Source organism: Coloeus monedula, assembly GCF_965178545.1.
Source record: "Coloeus monedula genome assembly, chromosome: 14".
Lineage (NCBI taxonomy): Eukaryota > Metazoa > Chordata > Aves > Passeriformes > Corvidae > Coloeus > Coloeus monedula.
Genome location: NC_138794.1, coordinates 15,199,765 through 15,225,639, shown reverse-complemented (window position 1 = coordinate 15,225,639; position 25,875 = coordinate 15,199,765). Strand labels below are relative to the sequence as shown.

Genomic DNA, 25,875 nt, shown 5'->3' with positions numbered 1-25,875 from the left:
AGCCTAAGGCTTAAGGCTACTTTCATTCTTGGCACAGAGGATCTCCTTCATTTGCAAAGCTACTCTGAACTGAAACAAGAAATCAGCCTGGCATTGATGATGGCTTTCTTGGGATGGAAAAGGAGCAGCCAAGAAGGGAAGGGAGCAAAATAAAAGCAGGAAACTACTCAGGTAGGTTACTCATTGACTCCGAATGTAGTCAAAAGACTGCCCATATAACAACATACCTGCAGACACTTTGATAACCCTTGCTGCTGCTGCTTTCATGGGTAACACAATTGCTTATTCACAGCCAGTTACAGAGTGGGATTTTTTTTTTTACTCTTAATCTTGGCTATAGTATTAAATATTTGCAAAATATGGATATTTTATTCCAGAAGGCAAAAAAAGACTCATTTTTGCCAAAGGAAGATTTACAAGTATATTTTATAGAAAACACATTTTTCTACCCTCCAATTTATTAATATTTTCCTTTTTTTTTTTTTTTTAAGTGATTCATTCCTTTCTCCTCAGGAGCCAAGGCCACTAACAAGCACAGGAGAAAATAACAGCAGCTCCAGAAGAATCAGCAAGCAAGAAGAACCAGTAAGACATGTCCACACTTTTCCCTTCCCTTAAAAGGACACACAACAGCAACAGGGGTGACCCTGCAACCCAAAACGTCTTTTTATTTCAATCATACCTCTTAAAGAGCAGCAATGAAACCAGCTCCATCAGGGAGCCAAGACTGAACAACAGGCACCAAAAGCGGGTCTGAGATACTGCCCAGCACCATCAGCTGCCCTGATCACAATTCTGCTCTTTGATTTACTACCGGCAGCAATCCCACCCGCTGCCTTTCACTATACCATTGGTTCACAACCAGACCTCTTCAGAACAGCTGGATACAAACCACTACATAGTAACTTGAGAAAAGCAAGCACTTTTTAAAAACAGCACGTTCTTGGTTTTTTGGGGTTGGATTTTCTTTAGTAGACTGCATCCCTACTTCCACTTCAAATAGCAGAATTCATACAAACCCCAGACTGAAGAATTACCCCAGCCTTTCTCACTCAGTGAGTCAGGAGCCAACACCCAGTCTCCTTCCCTCCCCCCCATGAAGAGAGGGCAGAAGAGACACTGGCTACAGTCACTGGAAAAAATGACAGAGCAATTACTGGACAAGAGACTGTACACAGGCTTCAAACTGACCTCTGTAGGTATTCAGATTTACACAACCATCATATCATTTCAGACAGACATATAGCTAGGATTTCTTTCTTTCCTGTTTGCACATCAAAGTAGAGGAATGGAACAAGGGAATTCACTAACATGCTTCAGAGAAATAACTGTTGACCAGATCAGAACTTCCTAGCAGCAAGTTGCCTTATGCATACCATGCAAAACAGCACACTTCAAAAGCAATTCTTCTCATGAAAATCCATCTGGTAGACTTTCAATTATTTCCACCACTGTAGATGAACCAACACTAAATTTTACATAAAACCCAGTATGCAAATTTAGAAAGCTTTAATCACCTAAAATTACAATGTTTCAGATCAAATAGCTTTAAGGCCTACCTTTTGCAAGCCCAAGTATACCTAAAAACATAGTCCCATCAAAGGGGAAATTAAAGCCACACCTAAAAAGCCAAAGGTTAACCTAAAAAATGGTCACAAAGCTAGTTTTGTATTTACACCAGCAATTAAAAATAAACTCATTTCAGTGGAACAAACTGCCTCACCAACAGCTTTAGCCACATAACACTAACTTCTATACCCACAATTTCAAGTATATCAATGATACAGGATTATATTCTTGACCAAAACTGCTTCATCTCCATTCATCACCACTCTGGAATGCACATTTCCAAGTATTCAAGAAAACTATGTGGCCAGAGATGATCAAGGCTATTTTAAGATATGCATTGTGCTTCTACAGAACTGCATCTTCTAGCTACCTGGAATCATATTTAAAAATGGAGTTGGCAAACCCAAAGCACTTAAACAAGAGCAAATTTCTATGTTTTTAAAAGTTGTTCTGATTATACTTCACATTAAAAACTGCAAGAAGGAAAAACTGCAAAACTAAAACCTGACACTCCAGTTGGCAACCTGAAAACACACAAGTTTACACAGCCTTTACCTCACTCCTGGATTACCACAGCAGTCCCTGTGCTACAGAAAGCAGCTCTATTGAACTTCAACATTCTGAATGCAATAAATTCTAAGAAAATAACAAAAAGGTTACAGACCAGGAGAAATAACTAGTGTAGAAATTTCAAGTCTTGCCCCATCGTTACCTTATCTCTACGTTTCACATTCTAAAGCAAGTTAAGACTTTAACTGACAAAAAAAATTCACCTCAAGAGTGACAAAGTTCTAAAAGAAGCAAGGAAGAAGGGTAACAGAAATCCCACTTAACTGTATTTTCCCCCTCTGCAAATATTTGTTCACATTGCTGTGCATTAACTCCAATCTGTTCCACCAAAAAGAAAAGGAAAATCAATGGCAGAAGGGCTTCCACACTCTTGCCTGATGTGAGTCACACCTTGAGTCTTGAGGGGGAAGGTACACACAACAATGTAATTTAATTCCACAGCTAAACAAATTCTTTCAAGAGCAGAACTTCACTTGTACCACACTCTTGCTCCTCACCACCAGCACCCCAACATTCAGGTGTATATTGGCATCTGAAAGTAAAGGATACAAAAGGCCAATTTTGTGACAACATGGGCCTTGGATAAATCAGCAACACATCTTTAGGATTGCTTATAATGACGTTTTTTTAAGGAACTAAGTTATTACAAGGTGATACAGGAAAAAAAAGTACTTAAAAGCTCTTTTTCCATTCCACCTTTGCTTTACATCTTGCAACTAATACAGTAAACTAAGGATTTTAGCTGCCCAATACTGATAAATTGAACACATTAAGGTTCCACAAGCATGTACCAATTATCAGTTTGCACACATTTATCATACTGGTGACATTTTTCCTTGACAATGCATTGTCAGCTTAGCAGTCAGTGCTCCCAAGCCATGTTTATCCTCAAAAGATCAAAGATAACATATGCTTTACCATAACAATAGTGCAGATTACTGATGCACATACTTAACAGACTTAAATATTGAGACCAAATGCAGTGACATGTCACAGAAGTGTAAAGTTTCTGCAGGGTATAGCTTCTCTCTCCAAACTGGAGGGAAGGCTGTTAGCAAAGCATTAGGTATAGAATAGATTATCATCCTTATTTCAGATAACCTACAGCCCCACACACCTACATAGAGCACATCATTGCATCTGTAAAATTAAATGCAAATGTCAGTATTACTCTGAAATAATTTTCAAAAGCAGTATTTTAGGTTTTCTTTATTTTTCAGATAACAATACAAGCATATTTTCAGTTTGGTTATTCTTTTGCTACTGCTATTAGCACTGGATACACACTTCGTACAAGATGGAATCTGAGCTTCTCATGAAAGAAAGTGATAAGCATCAAAACACACAGAGAATTGTAGTATCCGAAGTTTGCACCTGGACCTCAGCCTAAATAAGGCTGATAGAATGGTAAAGTTAAATTGCAAAGCATTTTTACTTTTTAGGGGGTTCACTTTACATTTGTTCCATAATACATTTTAGAGACTTTTCCCTACCACCAAAAAATTTAGTCTACTCCAGTGCAAGTTGAAAGAATATTTAGCCTAAGCTATTTATACCAGTCCACAAAAACATCATCCAACACAACCAAAAGTAATGCTCTTATTTACTTGAGTGTCCATTACTTTCATAGACTTGTTTTCAGTATTGAGAAGGGGCAGAAGAAAGTTTATACACTCTACAAGCACTCATTAACAACAACAAAAAAAAATTATTGAGGTATTAAAGAATGCTACAAACAAATCCCAGTAAATACTGGCAGAAGTCTGACAGCCATCATGTATGTCTGACAATGAAAATCTAGACACACTAGCACTGTAACACCAAAAACTTTCTGTTGGCAGCTTAAACAGAAGGAGATTGTCGTGGCATTTTTAGAATTGCCTTTACAATTAAACTGCTGGTGCTGTCCATGTCTGTACAGGTCTGAAGAACTATCTTCACTCTCAGCTCTAAGTACCTAACACAGACATCACAAATTACTTTCTATAGCTTTCCATTTGGTACCTTTTAGAAACAGGGAAACAAAAAAATGAATTATGTTCAAGTACAACGCTGTTATTTTGCATGGATAAGACACATCAAGTGAAGAATCCCAAACTAATCACTACATCAAGGTGTGTCCATAATTTAATAGTGGATGTCATGGCTTCAATTCAACTTTGAAATAAATCAAAATGCAGTAACTCAAGCAGAGCCAGACCTATGAGAAGCTGCTCTCTCCCTCGGTCATCATCATTTCATCAAGATTAATCCCTGATTGCAAGCCAAGCTATGGTGAAGATGAGAAGCACGGAGACTATTTCAGAAGAGGAACTCTGAACACAAAGACTAAAAATAAAAGTCTACGCATAATTACTGAGAGATGCTACCCATCAAATCCACCTCTTAGCAAGTATTTCCCATCTGTGGTTAATGGGCAGATGTCTTTTTCGTTTACTCAGCACATTTTTTGAAATGGAAAAGTATGAATGACATTCTAGTTGTTTATCCAACCAGCTGGAGAAGAAACTGGGTAAGCACTTGGTTAACAGCTGAAAAGCCTGTATAATTTTGGTGGATTACCTGTTTATCCTAGATTACAGCTACAGTTCATTCAGTTGTTGTCCCAAAAAACTATCAAGTTACCTGACAACAAGAATGAGACACTGAGGAAGAAAGCAACTGAGTTATCTACAAACCTGCAAATTCAGCAAGCCATAGTTTTTTCAAAGGAGCGTCTCCTGAAATGAGTACGTAACCACAAGAGTTTAGCTTTAGGACACCCAGACAAATCTGTTTGATGAGTCAGTTCAATGGAAAAACCTATCAGGAGACCATAGCTTGAAGAGAAACCATTCAATCCAGAGTATTCTTTGGAAAGAAGAATCCTAAAGACTAAATATGAGGATAAAAAACAGTGATGTTTTCAGAAAACATCTTCATCTTCATCAGAAAGATGAGACAAAAAAGAGTAGTTCCAGCCAAGATAGCTGTAGTACAATTTTATCATTAAAGCGAGACTTGAACAGCAAGACACAACTTACTGCCAGAATGCTTTCAAAGCTTGACTGATAATGGTCATACCTTCACAGTCATGCAACTTCTAATGATTTGCAAGAGAAAACTAAGTGCAGTTGACAATATCTAAATCTGTACCTCTTGTATCAATGTATTGATTTAGTTGCATCTCTTCCACTCATTTTTGTAGGTTCCCCTTCAGAAGTAATTTCTTCTGAAATGAAATCCTCTCAAAGATACTGTAATGTTATCAACACGTGTAAGTTATTCATCCTTTTTGCCTCACCGTGCCATTTAAGTTGATCCGGATTACCACATGTTGAACTGAGCTGTGGAAAACGTTTTCTTCTATGAAAGTTAAGGTGCAACTACAAAGTACATACAAAAATATATACAAAACCCAAATATTTGTGTCCTACCAATCACCACAAGAAGTACAGACTTTATACCCAAAAAAGAAAACACTCACTGTGTAACTACACTGTTCAATTAGGTTCCTGCTGTAAAATCACTACTCATTCAATTCTTTTCACTGCATTGTTATAGCAAGAAAAATATATTCCATTCTTCTACAACTTGAAATTTATGTTTTAGTGCATTGTCACTGTATAGTACGTGGTCAAAGAGCAAAGGCAATTTTATGTACACCAGTGCTTATCCTTGAATATACACTACTGCTTCAAGAGATTTTAGGCACAGGTTGTGCATATTTTGCAGTTACTGGAATTGCAGCGAACAGGTGAATACCCGATGTCCCACTCCCCCAAACAAGGGGACAATGATGCCATGCTGTACAACAGAAGCTCAGTCTTAGACTTATATAAAATGCCATACATGATACATATATACAGTATCAATCAGATGTTACCTCTGTTTTCCACTTCTCAGCAGAATAGAATAGAGATGCTTAGTTTTTGATCCTAATGCAGCGAACTCAAACATACTTAGAATCTGAGGTACAGGCAACCAATAGAATACATTAAATATAAAACATTCCCTGTTAACAAAGACTAAATTGTGAATTGCTAAACTTGCCATTCATAGGTAATGGGCTATTGTGCTTCTTATGTGGAGTCTTACTTGGATTAGACATCTACTTCCCCCAAACATCCAGCATCTTATTTTCACTGAGAATACAGATTCTGTGTTTTGGGGAAGAAAAAAACCAATTTATCCTTTAACAGTCTCACCAGGCTACTGGCATTAAAGGTTTTATTCTTCTGTATTTATTTCTCCTCTCCCCATGATCTCTGCAATTCAGGCACTACCTGATCTAACAGTTATTAATAAAACTAAATAAAAGTAAAGATAGTAAGCAAAAAATCAAGTCATCTTAATCTTTATTCGTGTTCTATCCCTGTGTCAAATACTGAGGAAGGTTCCAGCATAGTTCCCATGTATGACGCCCATTAAGCATCAGACACTACATGGAAACATTTGTCAAATTTTTATTATTCTTCACACCAATTTGAGAAAAGACATTAGAGCTCAAACTATAGAATATATGCTACGCTGCAGTAAACTGCTTTCCACTGTACTCGTCATCAATAAAGGACCATTGTTTTTTAATCCTTTCCCTCCCCTGCTCTGCCCGGTCACACACACTTTCTTCTCCCTAATCCACCCACTCTTTAAAGCCACCACATAAACTTTTTAAGGCAGCTTGTTTGCAGCAGCTCTGAATAAACCACACAAACCGAATCTGTCTCAAACACACGACTGTTTTTGATGTGAAAATTAACACAAACACAGTTTAAATGGAAACAAGTCAACAATTGGGCCCAGATAAGAACTGTGTGTGTAGTCAGCAGGGAAGAAGTGTTGTTATAGAAAATGGGGGCTAAAAGCATGGAATGAGAGCTGGCTTTGTTCACAGGCAGTAGCCTAAGTGCCTATCAGTCAGCAAAAGCATTTTTAAAACAGCTGCATCAAAGCTTTCTGCAAGTTAGTCAGCATGTGACAGGCCAGCACATTACAACAGTGCCACAGCAATCTCTGCATAATAGGAGTGCTCCGAGTGACCTGAAAGGTCAGTGTTTTCAAGCATTCCAGTAATCTGTAAATTGCCTTGGCTTATCGCATGGAAGCAACATAATTACATTGCTTGAAGGGCTAGGACAGTAAAGACAGATTTTAGGTATTATGTTTTGGTCAGCTACATACTAACCTCTACACTGTAAGCATATCCAGGAAACTCAGAATAATGTACGAATTTAAAAAAGGAATACTAAAACATCAAAGTCTGCTCTTCTGATAGAGGGAAAACTATTAACAAAGTTTTGTAACACCATCTATAGTAGTTTATGAAGTAGAAATATATTTGAGGGAGTTTTTTTCTTAAAAAGTGCTCAAAAATGTTTAAAGTTACTTCCTATAAAACTAATTTTTAAATACAGCAAGACTGCAACTACTATTGAATAAATTAAAAGGTCCTGTTCTGGAAGATAAAGGGTGGAGCAAGCAAAACACAATTTTCATAGTAAGGGTTTAGTTCCAGTTGAAAACCAGTACTTTATATCAGAGAAAAGAAATATTGTTATCAGCTCTAAGCATCCCAAACAATTTACTCATAACCAAGCAAGGCCAGTCATTGACTTTAACAACAGATTTTTCTAGAAACAGAAAAGCAAAATTAGATCCACCAGTCAATCCACTTCACAAGATTAAAAATACAACATTTAGTTGCCAACTGCCTAATCACAAACAGTCAAAACTATTTCAACCCACTATTTGATTTACGTGTTTCTGTTGTGTCCCAAAGCACAGAACGCAGCTCCCCAAGCCGACCCAACGCTCACAACACAGGAGCTGTACTGGCAGCACCTCAGTTCCCTTCATCCTATCCCATGTAGCCCTTTTGCTGCACACCACCAGCACTGTCTGCTTCCACTGCCACCACACCACAAACAAATCTACTTCTACTACTTCTCCAGAGGTGAATTCAAGCATTTATCATTCACACGGGAGGGAGTAAAACCAAGTACAAAGAACAAGGCAAAAATTCTCAATGTTAATTCAATCATAGAGAAGAAAGAAAAAAGCCTATGCAATATTTCTCTGACTGCTTGCTTTTGTTTAAAGTACTTTTAAAGCATGGTTGGTTGATTTTAAATGGAGATAATAAATGCAGTCAGAAGTTCAGGCTAGCAAAAATGCATGCTGCAGGGACATCACATTTATGTTTAAAAGGCATCCCTGCCTGTTTAAACTACAATGCTAGCACAGCTTCAAGTGCAGGACATAAATCTCACATTATTGTAAACCAAACTTAAGTTTACAGCCAAAAAGACAATCCTACTATTATCAATAATGCAACTGATTTAGAAGGTGCCCTCATCATGCAGGAAGGAAAAAAAAACCCACTACCACCGGTCATTCTAAAGGAGAAACAATTTCAGTAACTCCCACCCACTGGCTTCTTGCTATTGCTTACACACCTTCCCAAGATAGAGATATTTACTGACTGCAAATAAACACAACAAGTAAGAAAACCTTTTATGTTAGCATTCATATTCAAACAATTTAAGTGACAAATCCCCTCATGTGAAACTCAGCACTTTCCTGGGCAGTTCTAGGGTGGATTTACCATTGAACTACCAACAATAAACAAACCACAATAAACTACATGAGCACTGGAAAAAAATAACCCCACAGAGTGCTTCTACAGCACTGTATCTGATTCAGATGAAAAATGTTCTTCGTTCAAGCCATCAACATTGTTTTCTATAAACCTGTATACCTTCCTCGTACTTCCTAGTAAATGCTTCCTGCTTTAGGAATATGAATCCAGTCTACATTATCCATAGAGAGCAAGACCCAATCAAAATGCAAGTACATTTAATTCTCTCATGTGATATTACCCTCCAGGAATTTCCATTATTACATAGTTCGGTTATTAACAGAGAGGTTTATCCTGTGTGCAATGACCAATCACTTTCCACAACTTAATTTCAATTTTGAAGGAAACACAAATTCTTTTGTCAGAAAGCCATGCCTTCAAGCTTGGCTTCAAGATCTTGATACCCACTGGAAAAATTATTTCAGGAAGTCCAGGTTTACAGGGAAAGCCTGTACTCCTGTCACCTAACACTGTGCTGAGAAACTAATTCACGTGGAGGCATTCATGGGCAAAGGAACATTTTTTCCAAGTAACATGTAGAAACAACGTTGGGTCAAGTGACATTAAAAAGTTTTTAAACAAACATCCTGTGATGAGAGGGTTAACATAATCTGGCCTTCTCCCAGATTTAATTCTGGGGAAGCCAGTCATCCAAAATGAACATGAATAACGTATTTATTACAAGTCTTGGAATTTGTTCAGATAAACAATAATTGGCAGAGTTAGCCCCAGGTACTATCCTGATTCCATGCAAATTACAACTAACTAATTAATTGATACCACATTGTCAAGTAGCACCTCAAAGTCACTGCCAGAGTTTTACAGTTACAGTCATTCCAATTGTTACTTTCTATTAAAACCAATGAATCTTTAGATTACATAATTTATGCCTATTACATTTTCAATGAAGCTGAAAGCACCTGTGTACATATTCTTCACTTTGGTATTTTTATTTTTTTAAAAAACTTTTAAATATGTTTTTATATACCTTTTTATAGCAACACATGCCAGCTCAGTCCTTTGTCAAAGTCAAGCCACGACTGCTGTAATTTAAGTAATAGAAAACCTGACATCATTGTGAAATTTGAACAATCTGTCCAGTTTCATTATGCTACTGCTTCTAGTTATAATTTAAGGTTATTACTTCCTTTTAATTAACTTGAAAAATTGAGTAGCGTCTCTTCAGCCACAAGTTACTTCTTAGTAATTTTTGTGTTATTGAATTCATGGTGAATATAACTAAGTCATTAATGCTGCTGCAAAAGCACCACATCTGTCTAAAGAAAGAGACCCAAGAAGGTTTTAGGAAAAGGCAGTGGATGTTATTTCAGCCAAATGAACTCACCTCACAGAGCCATGTCCAAAAGCCTGACCATATGTTCTGAAGTGTATTAACAAGTCTCTACACACCTTGCTCATACTAGGTCCCATCTGCATGCATCCTAAGAAACAGTCACCAGCCCAGAGTGTAAATAGCTGGAACGGGTCCATTTAATATTTACAAGAAAAATTTTAAGCTGAATACAGAGAAGGGGAGCATCTGTTAAAATGATTGCTGACCCAGTGGGGCAGAGGGGAAGACACTGTTACTGGACCCCATTCAAACTAGGCAAGGAACCGCCTATACAATCCCAAAGGATCACAAGTTGAAAACTAATTACTGCCTTTTCAGGAGGGGTGAGGGAATATTTTATAATGAAGTTCCTAAGAAGAAGTCAAATGTAAAAGCCAGTTGTGAGGAAGACACAAGGCTGCTCTACAGGGCAGTACTTACTGGGAAAAGCCTTGGGAACTATAAATCACACAAACTGCCTACTTTTGCTCAATTTCTATTTTCAGCATTTCAGTACTTTGTATATGTGGGGGTGGGGAGACAAAAAGGCCATCAGAGCCATACCAAGTTCTGTTGTTGCTTTCTCTGCTATGGCAAGTTAACCACACACCTTATGATGAGTTATGTAGGCCAAAAAGGTCACATTTGCCCACTTCTCCTAAGAATGTGAACTTCAACGCAGCACTCCCTACTGCTATCATCTTACTGAATTTAGGCTGCCCTCCCCCACCGCAAAAGAGAAGAACATCTGTTTATAATGGATTAGGAAACAAAAATCCTATTAGAGATTACCAAATACTCCTGAGAAAATAAATACTTTTTTAACATACAGCCAATATTTAAATTTTTAACACCAACAATACAGTTAATTTTTCCAAGTGTCTAAATAAATCCTGATGTGCAAATGCAGGAAAGACCTCTAAAGAACTACTGAGGATCCTAGAGAGTCACGAATAGCAAACGTAAGCCAAGTGCCCAGGCCTGCACACGCTGGGGCACTTCTCCAACCCTGCAGTAGCCCATCTACAAAACCCAAACAGTCCACGGAGCTTGGGGCTTAAGGAGCTAAGAGCACACCACAGCAGGAAAATCCCATGGATAACCAAGCAGACACCATTGTCCCTGGACAAGTCACCACACTTATGGCCTCAGCAGCACTTGTTACTCTGCAGCCTCCAAGGGATCCACACGGGACCTTAAATATTCAGGTGAACGTGTCCCTCCATTTTCTCAGATCCTTCACTCAAGCACATCACAGCCCCTTGAAACAAGAGCACCCCCACTATTTATGACTGTACGGCACTCATTTGAATAATCTGTCCCTAAAATAGCATAATTATAAGACAAGACAATGTTTTCATTTCAGGACTTTTTGGACTCAGCATAAATACACTGCACAGAATCATGGAATTCATTTTAAGACTTCCCTACGGCTGTTTGCTTAATCAGTACATTCAGTGAAGAAGTCATTAGCAATATATTTGCCGGAGAAAACACTGGGCATAGTTTGATATTAATTTCTCTTGTATTTATACCATGATAACAAGGAAATACTTGTGGGGATATAAATGACCAATGTCTTTCTTAACCCATAAAAAAAAAAACAATAAAAGCATTTGTTTCAAATACCATCCCTTAACTCAAACTGACACTTAGAACTTGACAGTGTTACATACCAAATATTGGGACCATTAATTTTGACATGGACATGTACATGGCTTTAATCCCCACACTGTGACTAATCAGATTTTCCCCCGCCACTCCAGTGTGTACACAAGACATGGCCTTTCCTCTGGGTATAGAGGATAGGAGAAGAAAACAGAAGAGAGGATCCTATTTCACACTGAAAGCTTATTGGCAAACAAAATGGGTGAACACTTCAGCCCTTGATGAGAAGTTCAACTTTGATACACAGCTTTTGAACAAGTGCTTTGACCTGAGATAGACAATACTTTTGCATAGCACTTCAAGTAACAAACCCAACATATTTAGCACAATTCAGAGCGTGAGTAGTTGACTAGTTACAGTTCTGTTTCCAATTCAGTACCTTATGCTGAATACTTAAAACGAAGTATTTTCATGAGTACCCAGAAGGTTTTGACAATGAAGATACATTGCAGTGTCAACACAGACATATATTTAAGCTCAATAACCACTCTTGACTTCAAGCACAAATTCAAAATACTATGTTTTGAGCTTTTTTTTCCACAGATAGAACCCCAGTATCTATTCTCATAGAAACTGAATAGTAGCACAATGTGCATGTTAGAATACCTATGACGTACAATAACCCATTTCTAGATGTCTTCCTTGACACAAAGATTAGCTAGCTGATCAGTGATAAGGTCTTAATTGATTTTCCACTCTATAAAGGTGGAGCCAGTTGCCAGGCACAGTCAGATTTCAAGTTCTGTTTACATTTCAGTAATCTTTATGCTGCACGTTGAACCAGAAGCAAACTCCAGAATACACTTCATAATGACCTACGGAGTGTGGAGCTTGCAGCTCTTCTCACATTGCAGCCAGTCATACTGAAAAATGCACCTGAAGTATCATCTGGTAGCTGAAGTTGCTGATAGTCCTAACTGGAACAATGAATTCAAGAAAATCCAAGCCCAAAATACAAGTTATTGATACAAATTATTCTTTGAAAAATACCTACTGGAACGTTAAAATTAGTATTTCCTAAGGTCCAAATACAACTTATGGAAATGCTATGACAATTAAATGTAGTATTTTAAAGGCTTTTTTTTTCCATATAGGAGGTAGATTCTTAGGTTAAACTGAATTCTCGGTTACTTTCCCATATACATTTTCTATGTATTTATTTCTTTGTTGTTACAATTGAAAAATCTCACAAAGACCCAAAGAAGAACTGATCTAACTTTACAGTGCTCATATACAGACTTAGATGGGAAAAACAAAATACTGCTCCAAACTTAGCTATCTCACACACTGCACTAAAAGCACTATAAAAAGATCTGCACATATATGCTCTACAAGAAACAAATCCATTGCTGTTTCCAAGTAAGATTTTTGGGTACAATGCTAACCCACACTTACAAAAACCATAGGTCATTCCCTCTAAAACACAAAACCAAGGAGACCTTGCAATCAGCATGTCTTGAACCATTAACACAGTCATGTTTCTCAGATCCTGATTCAAGGGATAATTAACAGATACATGCCTGGAGCTAGAAAGCCAGTTAGAATAACCAAAATTCAATTAGTTACAGGACTGAGGTGAAAAACTGAAACAGTCTTCATGAATGTATTTAAAAATAGAAGGAAGTCTCAAGAACTCAGGTTCCGCATTCAAAAAGGCTCAGGGATTCAGTAAGTCCTGTCCCCACATTTACACTTTAAAAGCTTTTCAGGGTGGTTTGTTTGTTTGTTTGGTTGTTTTTTTTACCAATGTGGACTATATTTCGCTCTCCAACTTAAAAGCAGAAAGAAAGTTTACATCCCATTACTAAGGCCCTGACAGTCATTCCCATACCATCCACCAGTACTGTTCAGAAAGACATCAGAAGAGATTAGGCCCCTTACATTTTGCAGTAACAGCCACAACCAGATTAAACTGCAAGCAAGACTTCATTTCTCCTCCATTTTCTATTGTATATTACCAACAGCTAAAACAAGCCTATAATACCTTAATAAAACCACATTCTTTTACAGCATAGCAGGGAAAAAGCTAAGTAATCAAAACTGAAGGGCAGTGAAACTGTTTATTAAAGACTGTTGATAATAGGGCATAACACAATCAATCACAGCAGCCAAGATTCTCTCACATACAAATAAAAATTATTCAGGTAATCAAAAAAAATTTTTTTTCTTTTTTTTTTTTTAAGGTTTTGTCTGGTCAAGCATGACAAGGCAACTGTAGATAGGGACACAAAGCTCAAAAGTATATTAAGTAACTATTAAGAGGAAACCATTCAGAGAGGCTTTTTTTAAAGCATTACAACCCCAAAAAACCAGAAACCAGATACCATGTCCAAAGGGGCAACTAAAGGAAAAAATATCTGAAATGTGAACACAGAAATCCCACAATATTCTAGGATTTCCAAAATACTTTTTAATCTCCTTGTCTACAACTATTAAAACTACACGGAGAGTGGCCCAGGAACTAATGGCTGAAGTACAATTAACACTATCCATCTACTGAAAGCATCTCTGTTTTGACAAGGAACCTCATATGAATTGTATGCACCAGAGTCTAGCCTCTAAAGACATTTCAAGATAAAAAGATAAGAAATAATTTTGATAAAAAGCTATCACAGACTAAGAATTTACACTGACAGTCACAGGACTTAAAAAACAAGTTTTTTCCCCTCAGAAAGATATGCTATTTCAAACACATAACTTCCATAAATCTGAAAGCATACCACTGGAGAGTTAAACCCCAGTGAGACTATATTTTGCAACATTCTTAAATTAACATACCTTTCAGTATAATTAGTTTGGCTGATACTGTATACATGTATGCAAGCTCCAAGGGCCAATGTGATATGACCACGAGCAGGAGGAGTTTCAAATAACTGCTATGGCAAGATACAACTTTCAATTAACACCAGTCTGTACACCAGTCTACAGCCGAAACAGATACACTTTCTGTACACTTCTGCAACTTTAAATACACTTCCATATTTAAAAATAGAAAAAACTTTCAAGACAGTATATGCATGTGTGGAAGGCAGTACTTGTCCACAGCCTCACAAAATAGCTCTATTTTAAGAGATCATTTTGAACTAGAAATGAGAATTTTGTACCCCAATTTTAAACCAAAAAAAATCTGCAAAATTTAAGTTGATGCATTTTCTCACAATGCCTCACATAGCGGAATTCTAACAAAATAGTATTCAAGACAATATTTATCTTCAACTCCTATTTGTTGTTAATATAAGTGCATTTGAAAAGGGCTAAAAAGTATGTTTTATCTATCTCCATAGCTAGGTAATACCACCAGTGTGAAATACTACCCAAAATAAGTTACTCTTCCAACAACAAACATTTATTGTTGAAATCTGTTTGTGTATATGTTCAAATGTAGTACAATACCTCCAAATGTGGTATTAGAAAGAGGCATGAAACTCAGTAGTCAACACTGGCTTTAAAGTTTTTAAAACTCCACTCTGGAAGCTGAAGTTGCCTTTAACACACCTCGAAAGTTAAGACTTTAGAATTTGCAAAATCGCCAGCTAAGAGTATCTCAGAACTAAGTTTGTTCGTTACTTAGTATCTCAAGTACCGAAGTTTTTCGGTAGAGTAAGGTGTACATTTTACTTCACCCTGTAGAATACCACTTCTGAGTAAGTGCATACCAGCAAGTGACATCAGACCGAAACCACATAGTTTCACTCGAAGGCAAACACCACTAAGCTGAGCTCTGGCAACACCAGCTAACACACGACAGGAACTTGTCGCACTGAAGCCAGAGCAACTACTCAGGCGCCACAAGCTAAAAATTAGTTCGAAATTCAAATTCAAACTAGTTTCAAAGCAAACCTTTAATTTTACGCGAAGGAGAAATAACCTGTTGAGCGTTCCTAACTCCACCTCTCCCCCCCGGGGCCGCTCAGCATTACTCACCGCCGCGCAGTGCCGGGGGAGGTCAGAGTACACACCCGGCAACGTGCACCTGCACCGGCAACACCTACGGATCAGGTGGAGGACCGGCACAAGTTTCTGACGGATTAATGCCGCCCCAAAGCTGTTTACCGTATGTCAGCAACAATCATCCCCGACTGATTCAGCGGCCACAGAAAAAATCCTGCAGTACTGGACTCTCCCGGTTGAGCCTTTCCTAATTGCTACCCGGCTCCAGGCTGGAACAAAAGGGCACGGCCAGCGCACCGGCGCGAGCGCGGGGGCTTCTCCAGGGGGCAGGGCCCGGCTACCGCAGCCATCCCACCGCCGGGGCCCGGGTCCAACAGGTGGGCGGCCGGGGCGGGGACGGCCGGCGGGGCAGCAGCCCGGGCCGGGGGGGGTGCGGGCCACCTGCGCGCCCCTCCCGGCAGGCGGGAGGGAGGCTCTGCAGGGAAGACGGCCGGGAGGCTCCGGCCCACCTCGCCCACCTCCTCGGTCCGCACTAGCCCTTGCCCTCAGGACGGGCGGGGATAAAGCCGCAGCCGCCGCGGTACGGACTCGGCGAGGCAATGGGAAAACCGCGCCGGGGGTACCGCGGGATGGGAGCGGGCAGGGAATACGGCCGCCCTGGAGCCGAGCCTTACCTTCGTGGAAGCCGCCGCGGCCCTGGCAGACATTTTGTTTCCTTCTCTCCCCCGGAGCCGGGCGAGCGTGTGCGCGCCTGCAACTCCTCAGGCCGGGGGAGAGAAACTCAGCGCCGCCGCCCGCACCTCACGCAGCCGCCCGAATAAACATCCCAGGGCGCGGGGGGGAGGAGGAAGAGGAGGACGGCTGGGAAGGGGCGGGGACGGGGGAGGAGGGAGAAAGGAAGAAAGAGGAAGGGGAGCGGAGGCTCAAGTTTGATAAAAGTGCAGTCTCTTTCCCGCAGCGCCTGGCGCGCCGGGCTCCGCCGCCGGGACGCGGGAGCGGCCGCGCTGCCCCCGGGCCCGCCCGCTCAGCGGCCGCGCCGCCCGCCCGCCTCGTGTCTCTCCCCCCTCGCAGCCACCGACATGTCCGACTGCCGGCACGGCCCATCCCGCCGCGGGGGGACTGCCCGCCCCGCCGCCGCCTGCCCCCGCTTTGCCGCAGGACCTGGACCCCCCCGGCGGCGGAGCGACGGCGACGGAGCGGCCGGTCCCTGCCCCGAGGGCTCCGCCGGGCGCGGCGCGGTGAGTGGCCACCCGCGGGCCTCGCTCGCCGCCGGGCTCCCCCGCGCCATGGTCGGGGCGGCGGGGGCCGAGCACGGCCGGGCCGGCGCAGCCTATGGGAGCGCGGGGGGGCGTTTGAACGCGGGGAGCGGAGCAGGCCGGGACCGCCACTGGCACCGGGACCGCCCCGAGCGCTGCGGGGGCTGCGGGACGGGGCGGCTGCGGGAGCTCGGCAGGGCCCGTGTCTGCGCTCTCCGTGGCGCTCGGTCCTGCAGCGCCCACGGCGAAGGAATTCTCGCCCCCCTGGAGCCGGCCGCAGAACTGGGATGTCAATCAGCGCGGGCTCAAACCTGCTTTTGCGTTTGCCCATTGTTTGAAGGGGCGGGACATCAGTTTTCGAGTTCCTTAATTGTACATTTTGTTCTTGAGATAAAAGCAATAAAGACACAAAAAGAAAACAACTTGGTAGATTTGCTTTGCTTTAAAGTGGTGACTGCACAGCCTTAGCATTTCCTATAGCACCATGAACTGCTGCCTGTGGCTTTGAAAAATAAACTTTTCCCAGTATTTTAGACAAAGCGCTTTTAGTGTCTTTTACAAAGTAAGTATTTACTTAAGCACTAAGAGAAATATTGCAATTTTTTTTTCCATTTAAAAGGAAAGGCTTTTTAAAGATGTTATTTTACTTTTGGGCGTTAGATGCCCAACCCATGCACGATGAGGCGATCTCAAAATGCAGCTGGAGTTCTGACTTGACGCTCATGCCACAGAAAGCTGAGCACACTCCCAAATTTTGTAGGACCAAGTCATAAGTTAACAAAATGACTTCCAGAAACATCACCCATTAAAGTGCTACAAACATCAGTGAAAGATGGCACGCACTGTTTATTAGCCACATCACTATGGTCCCTAGTTTATGTTGCTCATTAATTTACTCATTACAATGAGATTAGAGCCCAAGTAGCATGACTAATCAGGTACATAAGGTTCCAGTGAAACGAAAGTAGGTGAGAAAAAATCCCAGACCCAAATGAGTACTCCGCACTCGCTTCGCAAACATTTCATGAGATATACATGACAATAAAAGCCATGGTATCAGGGCCGTGATTTTTGTGCTATTTATGTGCTACCAGCTGCTTTTGTGCTCCATGCAATCTTCAGAAGTACTTAAATTCTTAATAAGAGGATTCAACGATCCAAATCACTCTTCTACCAAGAAACGCCCTACCCAAAGCTACTGTATGAGTTTTACGTTTGTTCTCCTTTGAAAATAAACAAATTCATATTCCAGGAAATAGCTGAAGCAAATTCCCAAGGCAGCAGTCCGAAATCAGGGGGAAGGGCCAACTCCTCCACCATGGCGCAGAGAGTGCGGCACTGTAGGGCAGGGAAAGCCCACCGGGACCTCTCCATAGCACACACTGGGACAGCCTCACAGATCCAGGGACCTCTGTCAGCACCATCCGCGGCTTTCTGACACCTGACCGATCTCGGAGTGCCCGAACGCCCGGCTTCGCCCCTTCCTTTCCCCTGGAGCCCTGGCCCCTGCGCTGAGCTCCGGAGGGGCCCGGCTCCATGGCAGTTCTCCCGCCAGAGCCCTCCGCTGAAAACACCACTGCACTTTTTTTTGTTGTTAATTGCTAGATGTAACTAAGCCTCAGATTATTTTTTTTAACTCGATCTACACATGCAGAAGGCGGAATGTGATGATTTTTATGCCCACATGCTTCACTGCCAAAGTATTCAACAGAGGAGGCAGGAAGGAAAAGGCTGAGATCACAACAGGAAGGAGGGGGAAGATTTCAAGGTGTGGAGATGCATGAAAAGAAACTCAGGGGAGGATGACCTGATAAAGTGTAGCGTAGAATAATCTCTCCCTTTCATCTTTCTCCCCTTGAATAGTTCTGGGGAGGGTGGGCAAGACCTGCAGGCTGGGGAGGAGGACAGGCTGGGAACAAAGAGTAAAGAAGTTCAACCAATATGAGGCAAGGGAATCAAACAGGAATGCAGGCATGAAAACAGAGGTGGAGATGGTTCCCTAAAATGAGGGAGAAGGACCATGGGAAAGAAAAGCAGTTATTTGGGTATTGGGAGAAAGATGGGGGACAAATAAAAGGGTGAAAGAAAAATATTAAGCGAAGCAAATTCCAGCAAAGATGGAGGTGCCATTTTTGTATCATCTTACATTGGATGAGAAAATGCCATCAAGCCATACAATGAGTTTAACAAGCAGGGAGACTGTTTAACAAGGAAGGACTTCTGCTAGGGTTTTAAAACAGCTGGATATACATAACTCTCTCGGCTCACAGAGACTAATGAGATCCCTTCCTTCCTTTCCTTCCTTTCCTTCCTTTCCTTCCTTTCCTTCCCTTCCGTCCTTCCTTTCCTTCCCTTCCTTTCCTTCCCTTCCTTTCCTTCCCTCCCTCCACCATCTTCCTTCTCTTTCCTTCCAACAGTTATTTAACTCTTCATCTCTACTATTGATACAAATCAGATGAGCTGGAAACACCATTTTATTCTACTGGCATTGGTAAAATGCATATGTATTTTTGGTAGATATAAATTATTTTTAATGAATGTTTTTGCTTGATTTTATACAAAGCAGTAGCAGAATCACATTGCTGTTCTTTGAAATTCTTCCTTCAGGAGAATTTTTGCATCTCTTAATTAACAAATTGCTCACAAGCAAATCTACCATCAACAGTACAGAAAATGCCAAATCAAATGTTGGTCAAGACAACATAAAATGATAATCTGAAGTGCGAGTAACTTTGAATTATATTCCTATTTAAGCTTGGTGGGGTTTTAAAAAATTATTTTAAAATATATATTACAAAATTAATGTCTGAAAGAGCAAGTTATATATTGTTAAGACTGTTAGGATTCCAGCGTATTCATGTGTTCCCTTTAAAAAGCTTTAATGAAACAGCAGATGTCTATATATTTCTATACACATATTGATATATAGCAAGAGATGTATGTGTTAGTGTTTATGTGTGTGTATATATATATATATATGCCTTATATACATAGTACATTCAGTCAGATACAGTTATATACCAAGTCCCATCTGTTAGCTAAGGGATCAGAATTTTAAAGCATATTCCTGATTCTACCCTTATAGGTACTGAAAACAGGACCATCTTTAACCTCCATCTTTAGAAAGAAAATTGTCTTAGAAGTCGAGGGCTGAAGAAAAGCAAGTGCTTTACTCATCCTTTCAATAACTGCTACTGGGAGATGTCTAAAAAAAGTACTATTATACTTTCTTGGTAGGAAACCTAAAAATAAAGCTATTATTTAGTAAGTTCAAACCATAACCCTGTATTGATTCAAAGGACACAGAAGGACAGTCAGATGTGTGAATCCTTTCTGAGGGCATGGGTATCTGTTACACTGCAAGAACAGGAAGTCTATTCTCTACTTCATGTTGACTTAACTTTTTAAGAAATATTTTGACCACTTAAAGATGGGGAAGAAGGAAACTGCAGAACCGCAGCCACTACAGAGACAACTTCCTGTGGGTTTTGTGGTGTGTGTGGCTCTGAAAGGGAACAATTCATATAAGATCTTTCAGAGATAGCAGACAGTTTTGCTGCCCTGTGAAGTAGTCGTGGGATACTTAGCTATAAATAGGCCAATATATTATCAATTATGTCATGCGGTTTAGTTGATATTGTACATTCTGTATTTGTAGTTGCCACATGGTTTCAGCATTTCAGGAACAAGAAAAAAGGGGAAGAGAAAATAAGGAGTTCACCACAAGAGAAGAAAATATCTGTTTCTACCTTAAGAAGTAAAAAAGTGGTTTCCAGAAAGCTGTGGGAAATCCATGTCCTCAAAATTACACAGAACTTGTGTCTTGATGAATCAAGTCCCCAGGGAAAAAATTAATGTAGTAATGATGCCTAGTAACGATTCTTATCTTCCTCCCACTTCCACACAGCTGAAACTTGCTTCCTATACTTACTGACTCTTTAAAGGGCTGTGTATCACTGCATTGCCTCTTCTGAAAACACTGCAGATAATTGCTCAATATACAGGGAATAGAGGCTTCCAGTAATTCACTGCCTCTTACATATTGGAACTCTTAGACAAAGACAAAATCCCAGAATCTGTACTTCACCTCTCATTAAGAGGTTAAAGCACATATCTGAAAAACACACCAGGGGCTGGATATGCTCAGAATGGGAATAAACCCAACATCTTCATACAGTCAGCCTGTCTTACTCCTGCTGTTTAAACTCATGGTTATTTCTTGTTTAACACCTTAAAAATAGTACTAGGTTTAACACAGTGCAAGGGCATTTTTTCTATTCAGCCTAAACACCACTTCAACTTTCAAGCAAATGGGAAATGTACAAATAGAATTAAAAGTAGGTTGCAGTGGCAACGCCACATTATTGTCAGCCTTAAAATACTTGAAGAATGTATCACTGTAGAGCTGAAATCTAGTCTCTTTGGTTATTATTTCAGGATATCCTTAAAAAAGAAACTCGTCTCCTTGGTTTAGACCAGGTCTTGGAGAATCTTTGTCATCTGTATAATTGTTTAGAGACAAAATCTGAGACTACTGTTGAAGAAAATGTTATTTTTGAGTTTTACTTGTGCTTCATGGCAGCAGAGCTAATTTATTACAGAAATTCGTTACAGAAATGTTATGTAACTATTCTACTTCCCATCTCAGTCATTTTATGAACAGGACTGTAAAATTCAATGCACTGCAGCCAATCCAGGCTGATTTTACAAAATGCTTCACTGTTAAGTAGCCACTGGATGTCAAAATGTCAGATATTCAGAACTGTTCTACTTTCTCCAGGTTTATTTGGTAGAGAGGGGACTGTTAAAATAATCAAAGACAGCTGTGAAACTTCAGCAGACACAAATTCAGAGCTGATGCGATTCCAGTCCCAGAAAGTCACACTGCAGACAGCACCACAGATGCTCCACTGATCTAGAATTCTTATTTCTCATATTTAGCTTTTAGAGAGCATGACTAGCAGTTCATCCTAAAAAGTGCTTGCCCGGACAACAAGCAACAAGCACCAAAGATTAACTGCACAGGCAACTTTAGAAAGTAAAATGAAGACAGAATACACACAGGCCTCGTTACTTACAAACACTGAGTGATTTGTAAAGGTAGTCCAGGACCAGCTTAACAAAATTGATTCATTTAATTACCTTTCTGGCAAACAACTCTGTATCCAAACCCAGAAATTTTCCAGGAACCCTCGCAGAAGATACAAAGTGACAAAACTGTTCTCTGAAACCCAAAGAGAAATCATCACTAGGAGGAGGACGGAAGATGGGGAGAAAAGGAGGTTGCAGAGGTGTGGTTTTCTAAGCCGGATAGTTTTGAAACGTGATACCACTTCTACAGTTTCTTGAGCACAAATATCAGACCTGAAATGAGTACTACAGGAAATTATCATGACTCATTTTTGTTAGTGAGAAGGGCATGCATACAGAAAATGAAAATATGTACTGAAAATTGTTATATTCAACAAAAAAGATACATACTGAAAATTGTAACACTGCTAAAAATGTTTATACATAATGATGCAAAAGTGTGAGCTCATCTGCTTCTTAATTCTTCATACCAAAAAGACTTTATTGCATAATTGCAAAAAAATGTAGAAACTTAGATTACTGAACTTTATAACCTATAATCTATTTTTATTGCCACTCAGCTTTCATCTTTTAAAATCTCAAACTTATTTTTATCCTCTGCCCTTTCTTATTACAACTGGTACAAGACTCCATCTATTCTTTTAAAATTCACATGCACAAATCCATCAAGTCAAGGAACTAACAACGTGCTTAAAAGTAGGAACACCAGATTACGCCCAGTTAATTCCAGTGTAATCTTTACCTTAGTTGGTAGCTCTGTCCTAGTAGCACCTGCTTTACAAGAGCAACTTCAGTAAGGTTTAGAGGAGGTAAGTAAGGTAAGTTCCTGATGGTCACGCCCATAGGGTTATGAACCCTTTCCATCTTGGTATTTGCTTTTGCTTTTGTTTCTACCTCCAAATATTAAAAACAGTTTTAAAAACAAAGGTACTTTAAAGAGATCACTGTTTGTGTCACTGGAAGAAACTCAGGTTATCTTGTGTGTACCCCCTGCAGGCTTCTTAACTATATATTATTGGATGATTATATTACACAGTGGTGTCACCACTGGCCTGAGATGGTTTTGTTGGGGCTCCCTTTCAAAATCATTATCATTCCAAAATATATTAAACCTGAAACATGAGTGCATAAAACATTATTGTGTTATAAAACACTACAGCAGAACATAGTTTTATGACTTTTAACTCCACATTTCAATAATCCAGGCTACACCCTCAAGAGATCTTATTCAAGACACGTTCATTGAGCACCACATACTATCCATCTTAAGAGAGCTTTTCAGTCACTTTTAGTCTGTAGCAACTAAGCAGACATCTGGTTATCTGTGATATTATATATTCTATTTTAGCTGTGTCTGCAATCAATAGCAAAATTCAGCTCCCAGGGACAACATGTTTTGCAGCATGCCCTATTTCATCTGTAACTGTTTGGTTAATATTAATATTTTTAATATATTAATAAAGGTCACTACAAGTTTTTATAGTAAGTTAAAAAGTTTTCAGCATACGTAACAGTTTCAACATGACAATATACAAGAGAGGCTACTAGAACAGAAAGTGCTTAGTTTGGAAGGATATTGCGTTATTTCCTGACCTGTTGTTGTCAGGAAAGGAAAGCACGTCACGGGCTGGCTTTTATGTTTTGGTGTGTCACAGCACATGGAATCAGTGGGCAACATAAACTAATGTGATGAAAGCCCTGCATTCTTCTGACGTTACTTGACCACTCGTTTCTGCTCTTGCACTGTGTCATCCCCTCCATAGCTGCATCTTGCTAACTCTGTATGGGGATAACTGAAGTGATACTGGTTTAAAAATTATCCTTGGAGCACAGAGGCAGGAATAAGTAGCCAAAGATGGGGACTTTTTAAGCTGAATTTACCGGTAAAGGTAACATGCCTATGTATCTACATTTGCACAGCATTTACCTACGCTTCAAGCACAGAGATCACCTCAGCTGCAGATTTCTGAACCTGTGGGCAAAAGGCATCCTCTGCCTTATAGAAGTAGGGCACCTGTACCTCATCTGAGACAGGATGGCTTGCTTCACTCCTTGGATAATTGCATGTCATTTTTCCAGTAGTCCTGTATGATATGTCATCATGCATGTGCAAGAAATTCTTAGATGCTCATTTTTTTTTAGTTTGGAGATTTATATAGTATTGGCTGTAAAAAGGCACAGTGAAACCAGTTTTAACTGAATCACTCAAAACTTTCAAAAAGTGTGCAGGCATTTAACACTTGGTCCCATCAACTGCAACCTGCAGCGCATTTTCAGTAAGACATTTTTAGAAAAAAATAGATATGATTTTAGTTCAGTATTTACAAAATCAAGTTTTGACCACAGACTGAGTATGCTTAACCCAGAAAACAAGAGGTTCAAAAAAAAGTGAAGTATTAAATGAGAATTTTTTTATGAGCCATCACACTGCCTATACTGATACAGAGTCCAAACTTCACTTACTTCTCTCAGTTGATTAGATTCAGTCCAGCTCTCTAGGCACTTACACTGCAAACAGATCTGTAAACTGATTTACATTTGCCAAACCGGAAGTTCTTCAGAGAAATTCACAGTTGACATCTGTCTCCGGGACTGTCAGGACTCAGCTCTGTTCTGCTAAAACTGGTTGTGCATCACCCAGGAAGCATTAGTATTTGGTAAAATAAACTATATTACTACAGGTGTATCTTTACTTAAACTCCAACTTTAAATCTAAGAAATACACAGTCAGAAATTTTCCTGACTGCCGCAGTACCAGAGAAACCATCCCATTAGTATAGGACCACACATTCCACAACCTATATTACAGTGAAGCCCAGAAGCTCTAACCAGAACATTGCTTTAATCTAGCTAAACCTATACAGTCAGTACAGAAGGATTCAAAGCAAAAATATTTACAGTGCAAAGCTCAAAACCAACAGGACAAATACTGTATTTAACACATGGCTGTTTCTCATCCAAGTGTTTAGGCCTCACAGAATCCACATTATATCAATTTCATTAGCTAAATCTTTTCTTTACACATCTGTCAGTTCAATGCTACGTGCCAGCTGAAAAACTGTAACTGTCACATCCTTTTTTAAAGTGTGAGATTATAATACTTGTGAAAAGTGCTAAAGCAAGAGCCTAGGGACAGAAATTCTTCTTGTTCTCCAAGCAGGTAAAGCAAGGACAAGCATTAAAGCAAGTTTCCCTGTGAAGTCCAGTCAGTGTGGCTGTTTTCAGTCTCTTGATCCCTTTGCCTGAAAGCTTGTTGAGTATTTCCAATGTTGTGCTTTAGTCTAATAAAAGATACAGCTTCTCACCATAAAACTTGCTCCCTAGCTACCAAGTATTTCTGAAAGCCTTTTCAAAGCTGGAGAAACCAATTTTTGCCAAGTGTGCAAACCTTCATGAGTCACATAATACTCTGACTTCTGTTTTAAGATGAGTAAATATGATAATTTACAACAAGATGCTGAAGTGATTTATACAGTTTCTTATGATAAATGTAACAAGTGTTTTAAAGGTCTTCCACAGAAATTTTATTTATTTTCCCATATTTTTCAAAAGCTTTTCTTTAGAAGCAGCAGCCTTCAAAACAGACTTTTTTTTTTTTTTCTCCTTAAGACCCAGTTATAAATACAGAGCTTGAAATCAGCCCTATGACTCTCCCCTGGCTGTGTGTCATACTGACATTTAACATCAAATACATGCGCTGCTGCTTTTTAGACATGCACTGCTGGACAAATAGATTGCCTACTACTTCTTAATATTTCTCTCAGGGTACCCATATGCTATTTTCACAAATGAGTATCTCTTTGGTTTCTGAATAATAGATGTCAAGACCAGGAAAAAAAAAAAAAAAAGAGCAAGCCTAGCCCCAAGGTTATCACAGAAAG

The 25,875-nt window shown here is 39.9% G+C and overlaps 1 protein-coding gene across 5 annotated transcripts in view; it reads right to left on the bottom strand.

The window, feature by feature from the left end:
- TJP1 (tight junction protein 1) overlaps nt 1-16,633 on the bottom strand; it is a 67,898-nt gene extending 51,265 nt beyond the window's left edge. For 2 of the 5 annotated variants that reach the window (XM_082291059.1, XM_082291060.1), the window contains exon 1: nt 16,322-16,633. In XM_082291059.1, the coding sequence (XP_082147185.1) occupies nt 16,322-16,354 (33 nt within the window). In that variant the 5' untranslated portion in view covers nt 16,355-16,633. The remainder of the gene's footprint in view (nt 1-16,321) is intronic. The other 3 variants (XM_082291061.1, XM_082291062.1, XM_082291058.1) reach the window with 2 other exon arrangements.
- Nucleotides 16,634-25,875: the final 9,242 nt, after the last annotated feature.